Source organism: Cephus cinctus, unplaced genomic scaffold (genome assembly GCF_000341935.2).
Source record: "Cephus cinctus unplaced genomic scaffold, Ccin1 Ccin1_scaffold0330, whole genome shotgun sequence".
Lineage (NCBI taxonomy): Eukaryota > Metazoa > Arthropoda > Insecta > Hymenoptera > Cephidae > Cephus > Cephus cinctus.
The window spans coordinates 2,971,424-2,989,627 of NW_014333027.1; the positions used below are offsets into that span (position 1 = coordinate 2,971,424).

General features: G+C 36.9%; 2 protein-coding genes and 2 long non-coding RNA genes across 7 annotated transcripts; 2 read left to right on the forward strand and 2 right to left on the reverse strand.

Annotated features, from left to right (window-relative positions):
- Positions 1-72: 72 nt before the first annotated feature.
- Positions 73-2,293, forward strand: LOC107266973. Its single transcript, XR_001537524.2, has 2 exons — positions 73-550; positions 2,180-2,293. It is a non-coding gene; the product is annotated as an uncharacterized LOC107266973 (long non-coding RNA).
- On the reverse strand, positions 904-10,546 carry LOC107266972 (predicted GPI-anchored protein 23). Of its 4 annotated transcripts, XM_015738076.2 has the most exons (8): positions 10,194-10,546; positions 9,951-10,071; positions 5,645-5,817; positions 4,435-4,557; positions 3,994-4,291; positions 3,636-3,874; positions 2,138-2,275; positions 904-1,742 (listed from the first exon to the last, which is right to left on the reverse strand). In XM_015738076.2, exons 3-8 carry the CDS (start codon positions 5,747-5,749, stop codon positions 1,644-1,646), a joined length of 1,002 nt encoding a protein of 333 aa, XP_015593562.1. In that variant the 5' UTR covers positions 5,750-5,817; positions 9,951-10,071; positions 10,194-10,546; the 3' UTR covers positions 904-1,643. The 4 variants fall into 4 exon arrangements, with proteins under 4 accessions (XP_015593562.1, XP_015593563.1, XP_015593560.1 ...); XM_015738077.2 differs by lacking the exons at positions 9,951-10,071; positions 10,194-10,546 and adding an exon at positions 6,318-6,456 and having other exon boundaries at positions 4,435-4,542; XM_015738074.2 differs by lacking the exons at positions 9,951-10,071; positions 10,194-10,546 and adding an exon at positions 6,318-6,456.
- Positions 4,260-8,475, forward strand: LOC112494216. Its single transcript, XR_003059450.1, has 3 exons — positions 4,260-4,388; positions 6,296-6,738; positions 7,198-8,475. It is a non-coding gene; the product is annotated as an uncharacterized LOC112494216 (long non-coding RNA).
- Positions 10,547-14,499: 3,953 nt separating the features above from the next.
- Positions 14,500-18,151, reverse strand: LOC107266582. The gene is made up of 10 exons (XM_015737195.2): positions 16,648-18,151; positions 16,226-16,285; positions 16,060-16,149; positions 15,828-15,896; positions 15,629-15,694; positions 15,421-15,543; positions 15,294-15,359; positions 15,160-15,228; positions 14,938-15,093; positions 14,500-14,869 (listed from the first exon to the last, which is right to left on the reverse strand). Exons 1-10 carry the CDS (start codon positions 17,611-17,613, stop codon positions 14,651-14,653), a joined length of 1,884 nt encoding a protein of 627 aa, XP_015592681.1. The 5' UTR covers positions 17,614-18,151; the 3' UTR covers positions 14,500-14,650.
- Between the last annotated feature and the right edge of the window lie 53 nt (positions 18,152-18,204).

Consider the following 18,204-nt stretch of genomic DNA (forward strand, 5'->3'; position numbering starts at 1 on the left):
CCACAATATCGGATGCAGTGCGGCTAAAGTAACAGCCTCACTCGAAAGATCATAGGCCGAGTTATTTTTCCTCCTAGATACGTCTACCAGTATATATTTAATACTCGAAGGAAACAATTACGCAAAATGCCGTCGCGTATTTTCAAATCGCTGATTGCAACTTCGTTATAAATTATGCAACTGAGAAAACATTGGTGCATGCAAATTATGCTTGGATGAATATCCTGAGAGAATCGGGAACAGGTAACTTTGACCTAGGAAGGTTCAAAGTTCAGAATCACCTTCGTATGCAACTGACGACGGTAAAAGACATGAGTAACATACGATACAAATTTCCGACGTTCTTTAACCAGTAGAATTGACTGTTGCGACGCAGTCTTGCCGAGTATTTTGATTTACGCAATCGGACACGAGATTTTCAAAGTTGCAACACGCCTGTGCTGAGACATTAAGGAATCTCTGGGATATTATAGCTATTGAGAGATACGTGCAAAGAGAGACGAAGATAGTGACACGAACAAGAAGAACAAGAACAAAAATACATATATATGTAAGTTTCATTTTGTATTACTATTTATTCGTCGTATTCGTACGCATAGTAAGTATTTCACGGTTCGTGACCGGAGACGTATATATTTTTTCCAAATTTTAAAACTTGCCCTTGGACTTTACGTTACGCAAATTTGCCTTCCTGAATTTTTTTGGCTTATTAAATATTCGCATACTTCTTCACGGCACAAGTTCAATGGAATTTTACCGATGGTTCAAAAATTGTTTAAACGGTGTTATTATACTTTTTCAATACTTCAATTTATCACGTACTTTACGAATTGAACTTCCTGCTGCTTTCACTCGGCTTGCTCGGTCTGTGGGCGAAGAAAGTAGGTATATGAAAAGTTTCAGTAAAATGCGAAAACCCGTTTATTATTTTCAATGGAAAATATGGAGAAATTGTTATTACGTCAAGAACACGTACAAAGTTATTGTACAATATGTCATCGAGGATATAAAATCCACGTACGCAGCAGCCATTAAAATCGCTATACGCCATACGCATACGGTATATACATGACTTATTAAAGACTGATAAAACTTTTGAAATAACCGGGAAAGCATATTTTACATAGAATAACAATGATACGAGTACAGTCGACGAAACCATGAATATAAAAAGAAAAATATAAAACTGACTTAGTTCGATACTTTGACATAGAGCACCGCCGATAAAAATTATTATTATATTATAAAATACATTAAACTATCGATTAATCAAATTAAATTCAACTTCCAAGATCCATCTTCTTATTTTAACAGCTTCGTTCCAAGTATAACTATTCGATAAGTAATACATTATAGCACTGTAGTATCGATAGTCGCAATTTTCGCAAGTGCAAAAAAACAGGAACGTTGATCATATGGCAAATAAAATTAGGAATTGACCCGCGTGCCCGTTTTGAATTCGTCGCGGATTTCGCGCGCTTATTTAAATTACTTCACTGGGCGATAAGAGCAATTAATTAAGTCTACGAATCGTCCAACCAACTGCCACTGTACAATCAGCTCCGGTATCGATTGTATTTATAATTGCACAGATCCCATTTGTCCTTGCCTATCATTTTGTCTGACTTCATTACGACGTATTTTTACTGCGGATTGTCCGAAGGCAGACCCTTAATGGCGAATATGCCACGAAACAGCGGCTTCAGTACTTCTAAAATGTCCTGTGTTCTACGGGCTGAATTCTGCAATATGAAAAGTATCAGTTCATCAATGCACACTATAGATATACTATATATAATTGCTACGATTGGCACAGACTTAATTGACTCATATACGGGATCAAAAAAGTAACTGTCAGCGTACAGTGACGTATTTTACTAAGAGGAAAAAGTAATTAGTGTTTTACTCGATTGCGCAAATTTTTATAAATATGGAAGTACGAATCTGATGAACGTCTTATAATGTGCCAGTGTACGTACGAGTATGCGTTGATATGTGTACCATATGTCGACTTTGTACAGTTACGTAATACCAACGAGTGAAGGGACTTTTAGATATAACTGAGCTTAACTGTACCAAAAAATTGTGTATACTGTGTTCAACGTTATTAATTATCGTCATATAGGAATATACTTACGAGAATAACGCTGCCAACGACTTTACTGGCGTTTGTTATCAGACTGAAGCCACCGCCAAAGACTGGAGGTGGGATGTCTAGTGATACTCGAGTTCTGTCAAATTCAGGAATGTCCTCCGTGGTGGTTGTCATTGTTTCCTGCGAGCGAACAAAAAAGAACAATGAACGATCGATCGCAAGACAAATAGATGCAGATGCACGTGTGACATATTCAATGATAATAGAAATAAATGCCAAGTTATATTTTTCGAAATTCCATTGTTTCGAGAAGACCTGTTTCCAGTACGGCGAAGAAATTCAAAAAAACTTTGTGGCACGGTAAAATGTGTACGTTTACTGTATTTCGTTACGTAAGACAAGTTTTATTCCGGTATGTCTGGTGAAATAGAATAAAAATGCTCCGGGCGAAAAAAAAATTCACGACCCTCAATATGTGTCGAAACCTCTCTATTATTCCGTAAGCGTTTTAACATTGTACGGAATTGATCACTGACTCTTAGGTAAACGTAGTCAATTGGACTAACGAAGCTGGACAGTATCGATGACGTAGTAGTCGATGAAATTAACCAATCAAATCGTGGGACTTTATATGCTGTACAACGTGTTTATAAAAAATGCTTTACTATATATACATATATATATTCATATGTTATCCATAAGGGATAGGATTGATGGGATTGGGAGCATTTATGTTCGTATTGAAACACTAGACAGCAAGAGTGTACAAATAAATATCTCGGCGTGTCGATAAAAGTAAAGAAAGTCGAGATTTTATTGACATTGATTCTTCCTATTTGAACGTATTACAAATCCGTTATTTACATCATTTACATAGAAATTTGATCGTACAGGACTTTGCCTTACAATCTTAAAATTATAGCTATTCAAGTACACCTTAGTATTATTTACACCTTTCGCCGGAGAAAACCGATAATATTTGTGGCTAAATTTTTAATGGCCGTTTTGTGTAATGGTGCAGTTGCCGTAGGGGTCGGGTGGGCACACATGTATTATATCGGGGGTTGAACACACACGTTCTCTGGTCATTAGCGTCCAAACTGGAAGAAACAATTATTCTTTCGTAGAAAAAAAGGCGTCTCGTGTCGCTTTAATTTTTCTTCCAGAAAGAAAATATTGTAGTTCCTTTAATTTTTTAAAAGAGTTAATACAACGAAGGGTCTGGCTCCTACGTAGATTAACTAAAAAAAATCATTAAGGGCCGTAGGGAACGATGCAGGGATTATTTTGCATGAATTTGATTTCGTTACAAAATGTCCAAGTAAAAAAGCGTCTCTGCAAATAGGTTAGCTAAACTACCCTGTGCCTGGGGTATACTTACTCCAAGTTACAACAATACTACTCGGTGCAATGGAATTTCGAATTGCGTTTTAATGGAAAAGCATTGCGAGTATTCACCGTGCGAAGCATAAAACGATCATAAGAATGATTACGGTCGTTAATCATTAAACTGAACTGATTCAGCTCAGTATGGTCCTACCCCTGCGCCAAGATTGGCAAACGCTCCAAGATTTACTCCTGCGCCAGCACCCGCGCTTGAACTCGCGCCTGCGCTTGAGCTAGAGTCGCTCCCACCAGAGGCGCTGACGTCGCTGCTTCCTCCGCCACTCAAGTTACTGCTGCCACTAAGGCTGCTAAGAGCGCTAACTTTTGAGGCTAAAAGTCCTCCCAGAATACCACTGCCACTGCCGAAGCTACTTCCGGTTCCTGCGGATGATCCTGAAAATTATAATTGAAATATGAGCTATGCGCTCGATACAGGTAATATTTGCCCTTAGAAATTTGACGATTGTAATTTTTTTTTGACATTTTCGAGGTTATATTTTTTTATTCTTTACCTGTACCAGCAGACAGTCCGCTTGTTAAACCACCAGACAGTGAACTCAATGGTGCTACCTTTGACACCAGTGCATTTGTAAGTCCGCTCTTAGCACTTGTTACAAATGTCGTGGCGCCGTTAATGATCGGTCCTATGCTAGCGGTGCCGGCTTGGATTTTCTGCGAGATTAGGTTGCTGATGAACTGTCCAGTAGACGATTGTGTATTGTCAATTCCGAATGCAGCATTCTTGGCTTTGTTCGCCTCGTCGAGTGAGGAGAGTGCTCTGGTCTTGGCGTCCAGGAACGCATCAAGTTTCTAAAAGAGTGAAACAATATTTTGTGCACGTTCGAGCAGAGTCTAGAAGAAGTTTCCAAGGACAGGAATCTATATTATTATGAAACTTCTAAGCAAGGTTAGTATTACGGTAGTAAATAATGCAATAGTTTATTCGTTTTTACCCCAAAGACGAAACTGAGAATTCCATTAGTCACGCCCAGCTTGACTATTCCAATCTTTCGTTTGTCACGGTCCCCATGATCACCATCAACGGTAGAGTCAGCATCAGCCTGAAACACGTATACCTATTTACACGATTAAATTGTCTCTGAAAAGTGTTAATTACGTAGTTGATCGTGAGAAACATTATTCATGAGAGAAGCTATTTAGCACAGCAGAGAATTCCGCAATGGCAATTCGGCTAGTGGGTCCAATCGTTATGTAACACTGACGTACGGATAGTCGTTACCAGTGAATTGGGAAATTTATTCCGTCCTTTCGTTCAATTCAATCGGACGAATCGATCGAGTTCAGGTAAAAGACAATTATACGGATCGATTACAATTTTTTGAGAGTCACTGTAAAAATAAAATTTGTCATCAATACTTTTAAAATTTTCAAAACCTCGTTATATCCCATAATAATCGTCAATTGTCACTCTTTCTATAAAAATTGGAAAAAAATAAATTTGCAAAAACGTAAAATCTTACCAGTTTTTCTAATGCCTCTGAAGAACAAAAATTTTCATTTTAATTAATACATACAGTAGCACAAAAAAAAGTTAAGCATCAAATGGAATTGTGCAATTCTATATATATCACTGGATTCTACAAATTGTGCGGTATTCGTCATATACGTGTTCTACTCGTCCTACATATACTAGGTGACCACTAAGTACTTATAATATATACAGATACTAGATTCTATACTATACAGCTGCAAAACTACCATACGGACTTTGCGTTTGCGTGTTGTGAGTTGGTTAAGCTGGACCACTGCTTAGACGAGACTTTCACTCTCGACTCGCCTCTCAAGAATATACATTGAAGATCGACCAGGGCAATTTTGCATGTAATTTTTTTCAAGGAACCAAAAAAATTGTACAGAAAGAGAATGAATTAAAAGAAAAAAAATTAACAAGTATAACAATCAACTGTAGTAAACGAATATAATTTGACAAAAGCATTATGGCCTTGATCCATTGATAGATATAAAAAAATATAACGGAACTGTTCAATTTGTTCTTATCCAATAGGAACTATTAGTGGTGAAGTTTTTCTTATTTCTATCGGATACCTACTTTCCCTAAACGCACTTGAACTTGGCGGTAGAACCTTTTTTTTTCACTCCTTTTAATGGTACAGTTACTAGACACGCTTACTTAACACTTACTTCGTTTAAGGGACTCAGATCGTCCTGCGTCTCCCTCTTCACTATTGGACTGGATGCTACAAGCGCCAGGATGCTCCCCAAGAGAACGACGCAGACTAACTTCATCTTGTTTATTGTCGTACTTGACAGTTTCTTTGACTAATCAACAAGTCGTTGTTGTACCCGGGTATCTCCTGCAAAAAGAAAACTTGACACGGTTTCCTTCTGCGGTTATAATAGCCAACGAAAGTATATCGTAAATGTCAAGTGGCACAGTGAAAGGATGCAAAAGAGTCGATTTAAGATGAAACTGTATAAGAAAAAAAATAAATAAAAAAATAATCCATTAGTACTTTCGATCGGCTAAGTTCGATTTATTCAAATAATCATGTATGTCCAATATATTATCAGGAGAAATCGAAAGTCTTCGGCTACGTGTAGCACAGAAAAGAATTTAAAATATTTTCTCGTAAAATTGAAAAACAAAATCTATTATATCAACACTCAATTATAGCGAATTCGAAATAAAAAATTTTACAATATTTTCGAAATCACTTGTATCCCATATATTTTCGTAAATCGTACAAAGAGAGTGGTGCAGACGTTTTTTTAAATTCAATTTTAATAACTGACTGATATTTTTTACAAAATTTTCTCTCCTTTTACTTTTAGTCAAATTTGAGTGCCGACTTACTGCGAGGGGTGGGTCGATCGAGTGCGTGAGTGCGTGAGTTACCAAGAGATGTGCACCTCACGGCGTACTAGAGCCGTTTGAGAGACCCGCCGGAGAAGGTCTCGAAGTCTTACAGCGAGTGAACGAGCACGACCGTGCACATGTGTGCCGCTCGAGAATCGAGAATCGAGGATCGGTGGTCGAATATCGAGAATCGCGAAACGACGATCGAGAATTTTAGATCGCCTTCGATATACCTTCACTTTTTTACACTCTCCATTTAGAGTGCTCGTCGCTCTTTGTATTATTTTTTATGGTGGGATTTTTATTTTTTTACGTTTTTCGGGTCTCGTCTGTCTGACTACGTATCTATGGATCTACTGCACTCTCGCGACCACTGCTGCAATGAGAACTCGTACAGGACTTTTTATAGGTTTGTTAGGTATGTATATATGTTCATATACACACGTATAGGTAAAATGGTATATACGTATGTATTAATAAATACATAAGGATAGGTAATTAATCTGTAGGAGGATACTAATTTTCTTTTTGTTAATGGGAAATTTTGGGTTTTCCTCTTTTGTCTCAATAATAACTATTTGAGAATCAGCCTTGGGGAGTGATGAAATTAATTTGTAGTTTAAACGCACCGAAATTATGGTAATTGTTGTCCATCTGATTTTTGTCGAATGTGTCAAATACTACAGTTACACGTGCTAAAACTCTTGAACTTGAGTCCATTGGCATTTCAATTTATGGTAGTTCAGGTAGTATGAAGTTGTTTGCACAGTATTGTTTGCACAACGTTTACGTATTAAATATATGAAATTTTGATTTTTTCTTATCTACTGTCAAAAGGGATTGTGTAATGGCTAAAGGAAAAATTATGTGTGTTTAGGTATACTGGCGGCCAATGTCATGGAGTATTGAATATCTGAAATTAACTATACACTTGCATAGTCGATTAAGTAATTTTTAAAAATGTCTAATTGAAACATCCCTTTAATGTACTGTGATTGGAAAATCCATTAGCGGACTAAGTAAATTGTATAATCTGGTTGACAAGCAACGTGGCAATTTAGATGCCACTTAACGAAAAAACGTATAAGAAAATTTCGCGTGCGTTCTTAAAAACTGGATTTGTAAAATTTTGAGATTTGCCAGTAACCTGCATTCTGATCTCATGTGACATGCGAGCTGCCGATTCTAGCTTAGAGAACCAGATTCTTTGAAATTGCCATTTAAAGTTTCTCCATAGCCGAAGCAAGATGATTATACGTGGACACGTGTAGATACAGTCGTCTTTATGTATTACGTGATGTCACAAGAAATAAAGATCTTTTTATATGCCTAGTGACTCTCTTAACCCACATCAATATATAGAAAAAACAGGTAACGTTTGATTTTGTATGAATCGACGCTTATTAACATACTCAATCAGCTATATATTATGCGTCAAAATTGGTGAATATTTTTATAATGATTCTTTGTCGCAAGAAACCAGCTTGATAAGGTTCTACAACTTTGATAGTTTTATATGTGAAATTTTTAAAGACCGATTCCAATCAGTACTATGATTCTTATTACACAAACAAGCGATGTCACGTGGTTTAAGGCATTTTTTGAGAAACTAAATATATACAGTTTCAATCATTTTAAAAATTTGTCGTGTAACAAAAACAAATGACGAAAGAGAAAGTGTAGGAGATTTCGTATTTACTATTACTTGTCTTTCATTTCTTAATATGTTTTCCAATTAACCTTATCCGAATTGCTATTAAGAGTCCTATGAATATCAATATACGACGAATTGTCTAAGCAGTATCTATAGAAAGGATTATAAGGATCGATTACTTATCAACGTATACGAACTATGAAGCTTTCACGGGAGCGATGGAGAAATATTCGAGTTTTAATAATTCGATAAAAAAATTCAGAGATAAAAATTCAAGTCACACTTTACTCTTTTTCCTACAAATCTCCTTCCTGTTCTAGACTCATTCGTTCAACTAACTTGGTCAACTTTACGTTTACGTTTAATTTCCTTTGACAGTCAACGTTGAGAAACGTAGAAATCGCATTTGCATTCCTTACCGGTAGATGGCCAGACTACTTGAGTCAAAAGCAAAGAGAAAAAACGAACGTAAAATTAAAACGAAAATAACAATGAATTAATCTGCTCGAGAAACTGTGTACTGAATTTTATTATTTTTCGTATTAAATAGTTTTTAAGGGTACTCGAAAGATTGAATTTAAAAAACGTTTTTTTATGTTATAGAAAGTATGTAGTCACGTAACTATCTCATGCTATTTGAAGTCTATATGTCTTTTTGACATGAAACGCATTATATTAATATTTTATGAATGCGGAATTGACTAATGAAAATTTTGATCTTTTGTTTTTAATTATTCAAAACGTTAACTTAAGTCAAATAGCTGGCAATCAACGCGAGACGTTGTGGTTACGGAATTTAATTTTCTGGTATAATAAGGCAAGCGAGTAGAACACGTCGTAAAATGGCGTAAGTCTGTATGTTACAACGAGGATTGGATACACATCATGAATTCAAAGAAAAGTACATCATTGGATAAATTCGTATGTCCTTCATGTTTCTCTAGCATACACTTTCACTGTGGATTGATCTTTTTTTTCTTCTAAATATAGTACTTCTCAACGTGCTTTTTATAATAATCAAAATTGAGTTTGAAATATGTATAGCGTATAATTTAATATAAAGAATCAGTCGAAAATGTTGCATCATAGAAAATTGATTCATTCATTTGATTTATACAGTAGCACCAATTATCCGGGGTACCCATATATGGCCGCATGTGGATGGCATAGTTGGATTCTTCATATGAAATGAAAAGACAAGTATTCAGGCATTTTTTATTTTTAACTTCAAAATTTTGAGATAATTTATATTTAAATTTACGACTATTAGCCTATCAGCGTTGAGTTAGCTGCTCTTGGATGGAACGCCATTGGCCATTTCCTGCCATCGCAATTATTTATTTATTTAGACGCATTCATTTTTTTTAAATATTGTTAAAAAATCTAACATTAACAAAATCACTAATCTCTACTAAGTACATCTAATTTGTTATGAACTGAAATCGTAGAAAAATGATATTTCCTTAACCGGTCAAGTGGGTCTGTGAGACCCACAGCGAGTATTGCAATCTTTATACCCATAGCGGAGGATAGGGATTTTTTTCTATCTGCGTCAATACTATTCTTTAAAAACTTTGAAAACTTTTTACTCAATTTTGACTACCGGAAGTGTTCGTATTAAGTTTCTTTTGTAAAACGTGAGTCCCATCTGGTCCATGACGAAAGTTTTGCTTGTTAAGAGTAAAAATACATATTATAATAACATATATGAAAATACATAATAGGTAGTACAATAATGAATAATTATCCAGATAAAAATGTCAAGTCCATCGCCAATGCACATATTTTTAATTAACTCATAAAAAAATTTAAATGTAAATAAAATTACAAAATCAATATTCAATCTTACTATTATCCAATGCAACTCTTACCTATGTTCATTGATCTGAACGACCTATTACAAAAGAGACTAATGATCATCGTATCACGCATATATGTATATATTATAAATAAAATATTACTAGTACCATACATACCCAAGTGCTCGTGCGCGTGACCCCTCTCCTCTGCAGAAGAAAGCAGCATGAAAATCAGTTACCGGGAGTATCGAGAAGCAACAGCCCTTTCAAATTGAATTCACTCACGATGAAGATCGTACTGGAATCGGATGTGAGACAGATAAGACGCGTTCACAATAAAAAGTGTTCAAAAAAGTATCCTATGTCACAATAACATCTAGAAGCACAATTTACAAGTATTACATAAACGTACTATATTACCTCTGACAAATATATTAAAAATAATACCAATCACAATTTACTAGACGCGCACCAAAAAAGTACATTGCAAATCCTCGAGCACTCTCAGCATAATAAAAGAAACCGGTTTCGTACGAATCACCAGTTAAAACTTTTTTTCAAACTTTTATCCACTGCTTGCACATCCGCCCATAAGAAGAATCGGGTCTCATATATTCTAAAGAATATACATATAATTCCTGAAAGATGATACGATCGTTACGGTGATACTGAAAACCGGAAGTACTCGCGCACCGATCGATACCGATCAATATATCTCGATGTAGAATCAAAGAGGTTCGGTACGCTCGAACAGTTCGAGTCGTAATAATCCCGACGGTGGCGTCGAGTAAGTACACACCTATAGTGGCTGGGCCGACGCCGACGCCTGGGAGGAAAGTTCACCTTGTTGAACGTCGGGGAAATTGGTCTGGGCGGATGTTAGAGAGGTGCCAATAATGATAATGCTAGTAAAAAAAAAAGAAAGAAAAAAAATGACGAAAGAAAGAAAGAAAGAAAGAAGAGTGGTCAGAGAAGAGAAATGGCGCAACGTGGAGAGCGCGTGTCGCGCGTCCCACTGTAGAAATTTTTATTGCGTAACTATCGATAGACACCTTAAGTAAGAATTTCACCAAGTGCATGTACTCACGCGTATGCGTGTACGTGGTAATTGTGGTCGGTCAATTTCAAAAAGTAAACTTTACATTTAACACTTTACGTTCCTGCTAAGTTCCCCTTCATGGAATTTCTCTAATAAAATATCCGGTCTGCGCATGCGCATTATTCGAATCATCGGATTTTTTACTCGAACCTGATATTTTGGGATATTGATCCTGATCCGGGTTTCACGTGGAAACTTCGCGAGATGCTTTTACGCACGATTAAGCCGCATACGTAGGTCGTATATGGATTTAGTGTTATGAGAGTTTGGGTATATACATGTCTTACCTACTTATATATATAGTTACTTTCTCCAAGAGGATCGATGACTCCGAGGTATTTCCGTTCTCAATTAGATGCTCCAAAGTCTTGATAAATTTGTAATTGTCCACGTTAGAAATTCTATAATTTTTAATGAAATCAATAATTAATGGGGAGACAATAATCTTGATAACATTTTTTTTCATCCAATACGTTTTACAGGAAGCTGTGAATCGAATGCAATTATTTAACCTAAGACATGCTTCATTTCGTAATTCTCTATAAGACGCGTGATGCTGGAATGAGCTGCGGTGATGTGGTCTTAATTACTAGGAAGGTTCAGACACCTATGGAAACAGGAACAAAGAAATACGTAATTCCAGTTTGTATCTATTTCATGCACGCTCTGGTATTCCTCTAGTCTCGTACGGACTATGAGTTATTATCGGCTTGAAATGATTAACCTGACGGAACGGTCGTGAGATTTCCTTGTGCCTTAAGGAATTTTCTTTACGTTATAATTTCTCATAAGTTCTACTTATTCTTAGTTATAGTCGCGTAAGCGTATCAAATGCATACATGGCTGAATTTATTATAATGAAATGCAGCTAGAAAGTCTTTGGAGGTCATAGAGCAAAGCCATACCCCATACGTGAATCTCTTTCGCAATGCCCATAATGTTGGGTCTAATCGAAATGGAATAATAATGTGAAACGATTAATGTATTTTCCATAGATGATTTTACATATTTTCGACACTAAGACTTTCGAGATAACCAATTTATATGCTATGTATAAAATCAATTTACATGATGCTTTAAATTAATTATAAAAAATCGTGTGCAATCTTATTGATTGTATTGGATAATATTATAAGTAACACACGTGCTCCAATTATACCGTATGACCCTCAGGTGAGATCCTAACGATCTAGACCACGGCGATCTACTGTTATTTCGAAATAGTTAATCTACTCTGCGGTCGCTACGTCAATGAACGATATTACAAGTAGCAAAAAATATGGAAGATTTCTCATGGACAATTTTATGTTACGTATATGTATTATGTATATTATATAGGGTCGTCTATCCATCTATTTGATTTCACTCCTAGAGCCAACTTCACGCGGTACGTTGGATTTAAATAATTTTGTACGTCTTTGCATATACATATATATATATATACTTTTCTGACAGGTTATCATATAAAATTCCCAAAAAGGGACTCGGTTGATTTCGATCAGCTGTAAATAAAAATACAATTAATTGAATTGTTTGATGGAATAATTATTTTCATTTTACAGGCACAGTTCGGTCACTCGCTTTAATCTGTAGTCAGACGTTCTATTAGTGTCTTCAAACTGGATAGCCCTGTAGATATATTACGTTCTCGTATTTATTACGCATATGAACAAGTGTCACCTCGAGATCCAGTTATTACGGAATTACCGTAATGGCTAGTCGGTGTAAAAAGTTAAGAATGTTATTGCTGTAAGGGGGAAATGTTTAATTTTCTAGGTATACATATACTCTTGGTCGGTATTATACTTACATGAAACTGACTAGTACGGCACCACCTGTCATTAATGACTTGATTAAATATTGCTTTTTACGTTATAAATGTACCATTGTGAATCGCTATTAGTATTTAAATACATTTTTAATGTATTATCCGGACTGCAACATTATGAAGAAGTTGTAAAAATTTTCATAATTCCTATAGTGTATTCTCAGACTCTGTATGTAATTCTAATTGAACCGGCTGGGCGAGGGTCAGACATCGACCTCCACTTCTTAAAAATGGCACTTTCTTTGAGAATGGAAAGTGAATGGCCTTTCTTGAGCGGTCAGGATTGGAACTCTTAACGGCCCTCACTCTCGATCTCTATGGCGCTCTCTCTCCCTCTTTTATCTTGACTCGATCTCTACTCTCGATTTTCGTAGACTTCTGACGTCGTGACTTCCCATCTTTTTTCGTGTTCACCGGATTTTCCTTTATCAGATACAACAAACTGCTGTGACCACTCTTCAAGGCAAATTTCACGATCTAATAACGAGATCGTCCAAGAGAGAAAAAGATGAAAGATCTGTAAAGTAGGTAACGACAAGTCATGTGGAACTAGTTTTTTTTGGAGCTCGAGAAAATTTTGTATCACTCTGTACGATGGTTTTGTTTTTCATTTATTTAAAAAAATAATTATTTACCTTCTAATTAATTCAGGAAGAAATTATTAAGGAATTGTGATATACATCTAAAGGTCTTAATTGGATAATAAACATATCAAATTGCACATTAAGGTCTGACTAATTGCATCGGTATTGTTTATCTTCGTGCGAATTACGTAATTGTTATACAAAATTAGTTTGTTTCTCTGTACTTATTTAAGGAAATAGAGTCTGGTATCTAGGAACTTTTCATTACCCATAATTTTAAGTACTCGTTACCTGGTTGCATGCATAGAAATGATTATTTAACGCCAATAGGGAAACAGCGACCATCGATCTAATTTATTATATGTCAAGTATCGGTCGTTGACGTTAGAACGTAATTATATGACTAAAAGACAGATCACGTAATTAACAAAATTTTTCCATTGACAGTGTAAAATAAAAGAGGAACGAAAGGTGAGCTTGATTAACAGCCGAGAGAAATATGTAAAAACATAATAATATAATGAGTTAGTCATTCGCGTAAGATAAAAAATCTCACAGCTCTCATATTTTGATAATAATAATCATGAAAAATTTAATGATAAATCCTGTACATAATAAACTGAATGAAATACGTATCACTAAGATTTGTTTGAATTGACGGTGATAACCTATAACGCAGTGGATGTATAACAGAGCATGCGTAAGTGCGTAAGCAGTAAGTGAACGGATAAGTACGTTACGCAGAATCTTTTGGTGCGTGTCGGGAAAATTGTCGAAGAGTATTTCATTTCAAGCGGTTTCCTGGTTGCACGGCTAGAAGCCGGAAGTATAATGGTGCGTTTCCAAGTAAAGTACACGCGACGCACGCAAATCTCGAGCTGCGTTGACGCCATATGCAATCTCATTGACATGCGCGCGCAACCGTATTATACGAGTAACCGCTCACGCGCATGCGCATACACATTACAAACCGTCTGCAACAGTTAGAAGTAAGCCAGCACGTAACGGGCGCTATTACTCGGAAGAAATCATTTTGCTTTGAAAACCGGAGTCGCAGGTTTTTGCTCTTACAGACGTTAATGTTTTCCGGGTCACATCCGCATCGTCTAAATAAGTTAATAACGTAATTTCGTAGCGTGCTCGACATTACGCATACGACTGCTCGGGTAACCTAACGAAAATACTTGTTACGCGATTTAAAAGTGTTTCTGATTCTTTTCTCCTTGTTTACTTTTTATTAATTTCTCTTTTAAACATCATGAATACTTTGTGACGCTCTTTTCCTTTCCTAGGTTAATAATAAGAGTGGTCGGTGGGTAGAGTGAGGGGTAAATACGATATTTTTCTATTTCTAAAAAATTGGCTACTACTGTGATGCTCCGTAATGAGGTCGTGGAGGTCCATAGGCAGATTGTGGTTCTTCCTGGGATGAGGAGCCCAGGATAGTAAATACCGTAGACAATAGGCTACTAGCTATTTGAACAGTTCCACCCAGGATGTCTTTGAACGAGGTGCTCACCAAGTCAAAAGTATTAACACTGCTGGCTGGGACGGGATTTTGATCGTAGGACGGGGCGTGAGAGACCTCAAAAATTGATATAGTAATTTGGAGTTAGAATAATAATAAAAACTTTTTGTCTATATTGTACTCACTGGTTCATAATTGTATCCAGATGGTTTTGATGGTGCTGCACCATGACCACTAGAACCACCACTGAGTCCTGCGCTGGTTCCAGCCAATGTACCAGATATCACAGAGCTAATGATGCCTGCCAACTCTGTTCCTGAACCACCGCCTGCACTCAATTCCTACAAAACAAATTATTATTTTTACTCGACGGTTAGGACATTTGCTTAGGAAATTCTGTTACTCACTTTACTCAGACCTGCTATGACACCAGCGATTAAAGTAGACAATGGTGACACACCACCAGGTTCAGCGGGCTAGAAAATCCAATCAAGCAATGGATCAGCATTTTGACATAGATTTTCATACGGATTTCAAGTACCTGAACAAGGGGTGTAATAAGTGACTGTACTAGAGCACTAAGGGATGATCCACCTTCTCCGATAGGCTAATAGAAAAAGAGATGACAGATTAATAAAACAGATTGGGTCAACAATGGGTACACTTACGTTACTACTTAATCGAAGCAATGGTCCAATCAGTGGACCAATCAGAGGTCCTATTAACGGTGCTGCGATTGGAATTATCGCTTGTAATATCGCTCCAAAGTCACTTCCTTGGCCATCTTTACCCTGAAAGCGATCGATAAATTGAGAAATTGAGTTTCACTTTGACGTCAATCACTTTCATCTTTATTTATCTCGTTTGAATACGTACTGCAACTATGCCCGCTACGATGGGCGTCAAGGTAGCCGGTATATCGATAGCCTCTCCATCCTCTCCCTATTACATAAAACAGTTGATTTAAGACATCTTAACCCACGTTTATTTGATCATTATATATCATAATAATAGTGATAACACGGGCGTCGTAATTATACCTAGGGTTATACAATATGAAAAAGAAGAAACTCACCTCTGACAGTCCCTCCAGTAATGGTATACCAGCCTGGAGCAATTCGCCCAGGTCAGTATCTGTATCCGGCTGGAAAGGATGGACTCATTAAGCTGTTTGGCATTTAATAAGTAGAAACAAGCAATTTTTAGAGAAACTGAAACTCTCGTAGGTAATAAAATTTTGGTGAAAGTATTGTTTTAGGTATTTTTTAATTTTACTTTTTTTTCAATATAAATTCATTATTACTCACGTTACTGAGATCCTCCAGTACGGGCAATACGAGTGGTAACAAATCTGTTATGAAACCTAACGAACCCATTTGCTCTTCCTCCTCCTCATCCTGAATACAAAAATTATTTTATTTTTCGATTGGCCGTTTATGTTGTACGTATACTTACGTGCAAAGTTTTACTTACCTCTTCAATTTCTTGACGCTGTGACGTTTCGTTTCTTCTGCCGCGTCTGGATGACGCTAACTGAAATGCGTTAGAGAAAATCCATTCGATCAACCGCGTTGTTAACGCATGTCGGTTAGGCAACAACCCAATAAGATATACGCATTAAAGACTTTCTTGGGTACCTGATCTTCATTGAGTAACAGATCAGTAGGACGAACGAGTCATTTATTAGAACGTGATTGAAGTACGACAGTGAAACTCGAAATTTTTTTTTAATTCTAAACTACAATTTACATCATGGTTTCATGATGATTTTTTTGTATGCTAAATGATGCATGAAATTCTTAATAACGACCCGTGGAGATATCCGAGAATTATGAATAAATTTTTTCTTCAAAATCATCAAAATTAATTTTTATAATATTTTTGTGCTTATTTACCTTTTCTTGACTGTTCAATGGTACCTTTGGCTGGTACCTAAGCGTCTTTATCACTTGCGACAAATCTGCAGTGACGTCGGTACCATTTCGCAATTTCCTTTTTGTCGGCAAACCAAAAAGTCCCAACAATTCCCCAAGAGCCGACGTTTGACGTTTGTTCATGGGATTGGAATTGCTATCTGTCACTCGCAATTCCTCCTGTTGGAGCAATGTAACTTCTTTGCCTAGTAGTTCGACCGATGAATGATTATTTTCGAAATATGGGGGAAAGTCATCGGGAGGGTCTCTAGTCGATAGTGATGATTCCAAATGGTTTTTACTATTTTTCATTATTCCATTTTCTTCGCGTATAATCGTGATGACTGCCTCGAACGGTACGCTCAGTAACGGCTTTTGAATTCTCGCGTCATGTTCCTCTTCCACAGAAAGGTCATCGAACCTAATCTTAGATCCTGAGTCCGATGGGAAGACGCTAACTTCCGGGACCACTTTCTTCTTTAGACTGGACGTCAATTTCTCATCGCCATACGTCAATTCCACTGAATCCGGATATCTTGAATCGTCTGTATATTTTAAAGGCAACTGAAAGATATTATCCACTGTAGGAGTAACAGGATACGTTCTAAAATCCTTCAGGACGTCGTTCGCGCGTTGTCCAGAAGTCCTTTGTAATTTTTGTGAATCCGCCTTAAATATTGTAGGAACAGTAGGAGCAACTGCAGCTGTTGGAAGGTATTTTTGCGAATTTCCAAAATTTCCCTCTCTCTCGCGTTCCGGTGCTAAAGTAATGTTGATCCTGGAGGCCATAATTTGCATAGCGTATCTAATCAAGTTCACTAGATCTTCACGGGTCGTGACCTTCCTAGGCGCATCAACCGCCACCTGGCTCTCTCGATTTAGTCTTTCAACAGGAATCGCACGACCGACAGCACACATAACGACTATACCGAAAATCAGCGATTTCATGGTTCTCACGAACGCGACAGTCGTAAGGAAAACGAGAATAAAAAGGAGCCTGTTCGAGCACACGTGTAATCCGTTCGAAAGTAAAATAAGAATAAAAGGACTTGGTCCATCAACACATCTATAATTTACACGAGTAGGATCCTCTCGGAACGGTCGATCAGACCGTCTTGAGCAGCTTTGAGAATGTCGAGCTTTCACCAAAAAAAAAGAGAAAGAAAAAAGTTTTGGGATGAAAGAAAAAACGAGACAAAGAGTAAAGAAGCAGATAGCTATATGCGTTGTAAAACAAAAAGCACTATGTAGGTCCACCTAACCAAAGGATATCTGGTTGATTTTTTCTGTCTTTCCCGATTTCACACTGAATTCATTTCGCGACACTGGATTATCAATTTTTCCCAAAGGAAATCTTCAAAGCGGACAATTCTCTTCTTCGGTAACACCATTGACACACGACTGGTCGTCTTTGTGCCGCTGTGACTTCTATATATCCAGCAGGTAATGATAAGCCTTCTCATCCGCGATTTCCGCAAGGCTGTACTTTTCGTTCCTCATCATCAGTATTGGCTCGATGCACACACTTCCTTTCTTGCG